The 8492-nt window shown below is 28.9% G+C and overlaps 1 protein-coding gene across 5 annotated transcripts; it reads right to left on the reverse strand.

Annotated features, from left to right (window-relative positions):
- Positions 1-2758: 2758 nt before the first annotated feature.
- On the reverse strand, positions 2759-7674 carry LOC107459246 (universal stress protein PHOS34). 5 transcript variants are annotated; one of them, XM_021128030.2, is made up of 5 exons: positions 7307-7674; positions 7113-7222; positions 6006-6127; positions 5382-5478; positions 2759-2922 (listed from the first exon to the last, which is right to left on the reverse strand). In XM_021128030.2, the coding sequence occupies exons 1-4, from the start codon at positions 7521-7523 to the stop codon at positions 5382-5384; spliced, it is 546 nt and encodes a 181-aa protein (XP_020983689.1). In that variant the 5' UTR covers positions 7524-7674; the 3' UTR covers positions 2759-2922. The 5 variants fall into 5 exon arrangements, with proteins under 5 accessions (XP_020983689.1, XP_015932952.1, XP_015932951.1 ...); XM_016077466.3 differs by lacking the exon at positions 2759-2922 and adding an exon at positions 3480-3880; XM_016077465.3 differs by lacking the exon at positions 2759-2922 and adding an exon at positions 3480-3982 and having other exon boundaries at positions 7307-7673.
- Between the last annotated feature and the right edge of the window lie 818 nt (positions 7675-8492).

Here is an 8492-nt window from a genome sequence, read left to right on the forward strand (position 1 = left end):
TAATTTAATTTTAAAAAGAATAAAAATAAAAAATTATATTTAAATTTAAAAAGTTAAAATTATCTTTTTTAAAAATCAATTTAAAAATTATAAAATATTTATTTAAATATTAATAAAAAGACAAAAATATCTCTTTGGTATTCATCGTTGTTTACATGCATTAAAAACTATAAATTTAAACAATAAAAATTATTTTAGGATTAAATTTGTTTAAATGAATTAGAAAATAAATTTTTAATTTTAATTTAACAAATATTATTATAGATAATTTTATAAAGACAAAAATGTCCTTATAAAAATTAACACCGACTTGTTAGCTCAAACAACCAATCTAACAACAAATTATATAATTTTTATCTAACCCTAATCTCACTTTAATTATCATTCAATTTTTTTATTTATATTTTTTTTCTTTTATTTAAAAATCAAATTCTAATTTGAAATGATATCATTTAATAAAGAGTAAAGTATCATTTTTGTCCTCAACATTTGGGGTAAGTCCTAAAATTGTTCCTAACATTTAAATCGTCTTATTGAGACAGAGACTAAGAGACAGAGACTCAGTATCATGTTTGTTGGTTTAGAGACTGGTACTAAAATTTCTGTCTCTATCCCTAAAATTTCAGTATTTCAGTACCTCCAAAAAGTAGACACAGCGGACTAAAATTTTTAAAGATGGAGACTGAAACTTTAATAACACTTTATACCTAAAATATCCTCATTTCAATTAATTAATTCCAATTTTACCCTTTGTACAAATTAAATTAGAGTTTCATTCTTGTTTTAATTTCTGTCTCCCACTTTGCACCAAACAGAATACTGAGATTTATTTCAATCTCTGTCTCTCAGTTTCAGTCTTTTCGTTCTGTCTCTCCACCAAACGCTACCTAACATTTCAAAATTGGCTCAATGTTGTCCTGCTATTAGGGATTTGTCCCAATATTTTCGTCCTATTTACGTCTCTAACATTTTAAAATAGTCTCAATTTTGTCTCGTCGTCAATTCTGTTAACAGATCCCTAACGGCAGGACAACATGGAGCTAATTTTAAGATACTTAAATAAGACGATTTAAACATTAGGGATAATTTTGAGACTTATCCCAAATATTGGGGACAAAAACAGTACTTTACTCTTTAATAAATTTATAATGTTAAAATTTAAATTTGATTTTAAAAGACTAAAATGTACTTTTCATATAATTTTAAATGATAAAAATACTCTTTAAATAGTTAAAGTTGTTTTATTAAATTAAAAAATAAAAATTTGAATTTGAATTTTTTATCTTTGGTAAATAAAAGAAACAACACGAAAATGTGAATTTAAATTTAATTAATAGAATCAAATATATTATTTAGTATTAAGTTTAAATATTAAGATGTTCTTTTAGAATTAGATTACTAAGTGAGTTAGAAAGTAAAATTTTAAATTTTAATTTAAAACACTAAAATAGGATCAAAAATAGAATACCAGAACAATTAAAATAGGGACAAAAATTGAAGATAGTTTAAAAATATATCCGAATAGAATAATAAAAAATGATGAAGGAGATGTAACGTTAAACGAGACACTGGTCACGATAGTGAACGGTAGTGATAGATTTGGTTAGAAGTGAGATTTGAGAAAGAGAGCCATGGGGTAAAATAAATATAAAGAATTTTAATATTTAAAGCAGAAGTGGTAAAATAAATATAAAGAAAATAATGAAAATTTTAACTGCAAAAAACTAATTTAAAAATAAAAATATATAGAGTATTGATTCATTAAATAATTAAAAACTTTATACACGGTTGATTTACCAAACTATTAGGGAGTATTGTAAACATAATCGTATTAAAAATAATACGAGTATATTAATTTTTTAATTTATAATTAACGATTTTAAATAGTTATTTTTTTAAATCGAATAAATATAATTAATCATATAAATATAATAATATGAATACGTTTATTTTTATTAAATTAAATTAAGTTATTAATTAAATTATATTTATTTAAATTTTAATTTAAAGATTTTATAATTTAAAATTTTAAATTATGTGAATAAAATTAAATTAATAAAAATAAAAATATACTAGTATGACTGTAATGAGTTTATGAAATTTTAAAACAAAATAAATCTTAAAAGATAAAAATAAAAAAATTGTTATGGGAAATAATTTTTTTTTATTTTATTTCAATAAAAAAATTAACACTAATAAAACAATAATTAAAAAAATGTTGCTTAATAAGTAAAGATGGGAGATTAAATTATTAATTTATAAAAATAATTTATAAGCAACGTTTTTTTTAATTTTTGTTTTATTAAACAACGTATTCTATTAATATTTTATGGTTTTTATTTAAAAATATAATTTTATGTTAGTGTTAATTTTTTAAATATTAATTTTAAAAAAAAATATTGTTGACATTAATTATTTGATGAAGTTTTCAATATATAATAAAAGCTCTGTTAATAAAATAACTATTAAAAAATTCTGCCAACACACATTACAATATTAATAATATAAAAGAGTTTTAAAACTCCAAACATGAGGGGAGTACTGTAACATCCACTAAGATTCTAGTTTAATTTCCAGCATCTTTCCTTTTCATGAGAAACTAATGCTAGTTAAATTTGTTTACATACATACTTTCCTTTTCACATAGGATTACAAGAACATGTCATGCCATCATCCACAGTTGAACCAATTTATTTCAAATAACCGTGACTTGTGTTCCTATTGGATAAACTATATAATTTTTTTACCCTTGTTGAAATAACATTTTTGTCATAAATTAAGCAATTGTGATATGATAACATCTTTTAAAAAAAAAAACAACTTGAGTTTGGTTAAGTGGTCAACTCACTCGTTCGCCTCTTGCGTGTCGAGAGTTCAAATCCCGCCTTGTGCCTGCAATAACCCATTGGCCAGCGACAGCCCCTTAAATGGAATACAGATCCACAACGAATTAGCCATTGAATTGTTGAGAGATGCCATGGACAACAAAAAAAAAAAAATTTTTAAAAGAAAATTTCCATAGTGATAATAATGCCTATAAATAGAACTCCAATGCGCAACAAATTAGTCTTTAGACTCTTGAGTTGGGGAATATCATGGACATCCAAAAAAAAAATTGTGCCTATAAATTGATTCCAAATTTTTGGTTAACTTACTTTTTATAACAAATTCTAAATTTTTAAAAATCATTTACTTTTATACTTTTTAAATTAAATATTAATTAACAACTTTTTTTTGACAATTTAAGTACTACTTTTTAGACACTATAACAATCACTTCTTCAAAATCCCTCTTTGACAAATCATTTTATCTCTATAAAATGGAGTATTGATCCACACTCCGTCATATCATAATGTAGTGATAAGTCAATTGTAACTTCAAGAAAATGTCCGCCATAACATTTCGCAAGCTAAACTCCTCATATATTAACTGATGAAGAAGTCAATCAGCATGACAACTAAACCATATCCCAAATAGAATTGTAGAATATGCTGAATCCATATGTTAATTTTTCCGTACATAAGAAATTAACAATAATCATGGCCCTTCTAAATTTCAATGTCATTATACATATAAATTTATGTTTAATCTATTATTTATTCATCACCCACAACATATACTGGACCCAGCACAAAGCCAAAACAGTATTTACACTCCCAACTTGACACTTATACCAGCTTGCTGAATATGCTCAACTGACAAGAAATGATTGAGCAGAGAGCAAATGAGTTGAAGAAATTAAAGAATACAAACTTTCTTGGAGCAAAATGCTTTAGAACAAGAATTCAAGTTGTAACAACACATCTCTGAGCCACTTTAACTGCTAAGACTTTACACACAAGACAGCACCACCGTTCTGAAAATGTGAAGACACCAGGATCTGACAGATTGTGTCCAGCAAAGGATACCAAATCACAAGCAAGAAAAAGCTTTTGATCAAATGAAGGGATTCATCAACGGCAACTGAAATGTGGCCACCAATCTAAATAACACAAAAAATGAAACAGAAAGTGTTGGTTCAAAAATGGTGGACCGGACCGTTTTCATCACCGGTTCCCGGTTAGACCGGTTCGACCGGCCAGTTCGGTCCGATTTTCAGAACATTGATAAAAACCCTTTTAGATTGTAAATTGAATGGGTTGATTGAATTCAGTTGTAACAAAATAAAATTGCAAAAGATATAGAAATATAACTAACTATCATAAGTATCTTGGGACCGAGAGTTGCTCAAAATATTATATGCACCTAAGAACAATAAGTATCTCAAGGAAAACATTCAGCCATACATGCGTGTATACATTCTGTTCTATATGAAAGCGCAATTACAAGAAAAATAGTTGTACTGATTGTTATGAATTCTTTTGCGCATCAATATGTACGAATCTATAGGTTACAGTCTATCGTTGGTTGTTATTTGTTTACATTTTATTGATTTTCACCAAATAATTTAAGAGTAAACATTCAAATTGTCCTAAAAAGTGTTCAAATTGGATACTTCAGTCCTCAACAAATTTTTATACAAGTATAATTCATGCTATTGGGGTGCAAGCACTACTCAAAGTATTTAGTGGGTGCTCACAGTAACAGACCCTTTATATTTTGTTTATTTCAGTTGTTCACTTTATTCTGTTTATTAAGGTAATTTAGATGGCTAGGTCTGCATTTATTCCTTCCTTCTGCGCTGGATTTCTTTGAAACTTTTCCTTGGTTTTGTTTTACATCTCCTTGTCCATCCTTTTTCTCCACCAAGACATATGTGTAAAAAGATATACGTGTAAAAATCAGATACACTGGTGAAACACTGGTGCTGGGTCATAATTGAATTATGAGTCAAGACATAAATTGCTGTCCAACAAATTTTGAATCAGACACTTTGGTCCCAATATATTTTTTTCACTCTGGAAATCCCAAGAATTATTCCAGTAAACAGATTGGTCCATTTATCTCCAGTCTAGATTTTCAGTAACATGCTATGATCCTAAACAAACTATATTTTGGCGCTCACTGCGGCATTATTCTAAGAATTCCAAGTGGTTCCAATATATTTTCACTCCAACTTCGGATTCATGCCACATATTTTATTCCATCTTTCATTTAAGTACACTACTACTGGTGTTAACAGCCAAATTCAACTACTAATTCATTATAAGTATTGAGAACTTTTAAAAAGTTTGATAATTTAGAAACATAAATGCGTAGTGTTCAAATATATTTTTATCCGCTGTCCACAGTAATTAGCTTGATCCAGAAATTTAAGAAAGACCCATAAGTGCTAGTGCTAAGAATAACTCGGATGTTCTTCTCACGAATCCTAAACAATCTAGGCAACATGACATAAAATTTGGGCAAAACCTTCTCATAATAGTACAGTTGATGCATACCTAGTTTTTCTTGTCGACATTGTCCTTTCCCTTGATAATAATGACTGGGCACTGAGCATGGTGGGCACAGTAGTTGCTAACACTGCCAAGGAACATCCTGTTAAGGGGAGAAAATAGAAACATTATGTGTGGTGTGTCCAAAATTTCTCACTTCAAAAATTCCTTTGTTTAATAATAACTGCATTCAATTTAACGCATGTCCAAAAATGTCCAATATGCAAGTCAAAACAGTTATAAATTTGCTGTGAGGTGAATGTGGCATGTGAATAAAAGGTTGAGAGGGTGCTTGTGTACAATGTTTAAAGCATTTGAAGATTATTTCCTTATTCAGCAACGGTTTGTTAACACGGCATCACTCTACGATAACTGTTATTTGCTCGTATCATATTATAGACAAACTGGAAACACTTATTGGCAAAGGCATTGCTTCCATACAATTGAGAAAATTTCAACTTCTTTCCCGGTATTACATAGACCAATCATTTCCTATTCTTAACCATTGCTAATATTCTCATCTAGAGAAGAATCATTCAGTGTGTTTATAGCAAAGTATGAAATGTGCAAATGCAAGTTTTTGCTTACTTTTCTAGCAATAACAAAGGCTTGTCACATGTTAAAGTGTACCTCTTAATAGGGCCAAATGCACGGGACCCCATCACAAGCACATCAGCATTCAGATCCTGTGCAGCTTCACATATCTTCTCCTTTGGGTCTCCCACAACGACATGGGTCTTGATCCTCGGTTCCTATACAATATACATATAGACAAGTCAATCCTGTAGACCCCAAAATATACTAAATGACAACCATCTCAGGCCAAATCACATTCAAACATAACAACATCAACAACAAAACCTTGTGCTTACTAAGAGGGGTCAGTTACATGGATCAAACGCCATTGCACCATATCATGAATCATATTTGAACTCAACATATTGACCCATTACAACTTTATATACCTTCCTTTCCATCTTTTCTCCACTTTGTGAAAGAATGAATCATTGTGCCCTTAGTGAATCTTTCTAATGTAAACAGAATGGATTAATTAGATGTTAAAGGTTGTGCAAGAGTAATTTGGTAAAGCTGTTTCATAATTGTGCCTTGATGTCAGATTTCTTAACTCCTACACATATAGCGCTAAAGTGCAATCAAACTTTTCCATAAACACCAAATACTTATTCCTATACAATAGCTTATTGGTGACTAATTTTTTATATCCATATAATATGGTTGAAAGTGTAATACCAAATAAATGCAGGGAGTATATTAAATAAAATAAAATAAATTAAAAAAGATGAAAATAATAATAAAAAAAACATTTTCTAGTTGTTCAGACTTCAGATCCCCTGTTTCTATGAGGCAGTCACTTAAACAAAATCCATTTGAACCCAAACGATTGTCTAATTTTAATTACGCACATGAATTGGAAAAATAATAACAAATCTTATGGTTTTATATAGATTAAATTAATTGCACAAAAAATTACTTTCTTTCCTAAATTTAATAGGATTATTCACAGAAAAATAATTATATTAACTAACTTTTCTGAATGAACATTTATTTAGGATCAAATAAAATTTGAAAACTAGACAATTATTTAGGAGAATAAAGAGTACTATATTATAAAATCATAAATTTGAAATTAAAACAAAAGGAGTGAAAAGAAAAGAAAAACAGCATAGAATGTCAATTGTCAAAGTCAAAATAGGTAAGTAAAACGAAACCACTTACAGCCAAATTGAATTCAGCGCAAATTCCTAAAGCGTGATTGAGTACGGCTTCAGTGATACGCTTCTGGTGAGCCTCGATCGCCGCCGTGATCGCCGGTACTTCCAGGTCAGCTGTTCAATAATCCAAAACAATTAAATTTCCCAAATAATAATAATAATAATAATACAAATAAAGGTTAGTTGAAGTCGAGTTACTTGGGCCGCCGAAGGGGATGGCGCCGGGGTTGAGGCCGGTGGCGATGGAGGGTGGGGATTGGACGTGGAGAACAACAAAGGATCCAGCGTTGGTGGAATCGGAAGCAGGTGATCGTAGCTTGAGGTTTTGTAGGGCCCAGCGGAGAGCGGTCATGCTCTGTTCGCTGCCGTCAACGGCCGCCACCACGCAGGTTAAGTTTCCAGCTACGGATGACATGATTTGTTTGAATCTGTTGTGAGTAGTGAGTAGTGTTTTCCACCTAATCTAACTAACTAATCTCTGTCGGCTGTTGCCGTCACGGAAGGGACACTCTACAACATGACTAGTTTTTCACTCCGGTCGTAGTTTCACTTTCCCCTGTGCTTTTGATTTTTCATATTGTATTTTATTTTATTTACCGGAATAAATATAATAGGATAAACTAGAGCTATTAAAAATTTAAGGGAAAAGGACGGCTAACTTTTTAAATTTTTGATAAATATATTTTTGATAAAATTTAAATAAAAAAAGTTTTTGATTTTAATAAATAGAGAACAATTTAAATCTTTCATCTATTTAATTTTTATACATCAAATAGAACTGACTGACGTGGTTGAAACGGTATCCAAGTGTCTGTTACATTGGAAGGAAAATAAAATTTGAAGGACAAATAAGTTCTTGACGTCATTTTGCAAATAAAATTCGAAGGACAAATAGGTCTTTGAGAATTTAGTTCATTATGCTTCTATATATATCATATATTACTATCTAATTGAACTATACCTATATTATGTATCATATATTACTATCTAATTTAATAATTAAATGTGTCACATGACACTCTTATTAAAATTGAGAGAAAATATTTTTTTTCAAAATTAATAAACTCCCTTCCTAAATTCTCTTATTTACCTCTCTTCATTTTTCTATTTATCTCTACTATTTTTACTCTATATATGATTTATATTTTATATTAGTAATTTGACATATCAAAATATGTTATCCGATATTTTTTTACAATTAAAATATTTTAAATGTAAAAGTATACACGTTAAATTATTTTAAATTTTAATAATGAATGTTAAAATTAATTATTAATAAAAAATGAGACTTTTCATATAAAAATAATAACTAAAAATCTTATTATTTAATTTTCTATCTACAGATATCTTAGTCTTCTTAGCTAGAGGCTTTTGTCAACTTAGG

This window comes from Arachis duranensis, chromosome 7 (genome assembly GCF_000817695.3).
Source record: "Arachis duranensis cultivar V14167 chromosome 7, aradu.V14167.gnm2.J7QH, whole genome shotgun sequence".
NCBI classification, from domain to species: Eukaryota; Viridiplantae; Streptophyta; class Magnoliopsida; order Fabales; family Fabaceae; genus Arachis; species Arachis duranensis.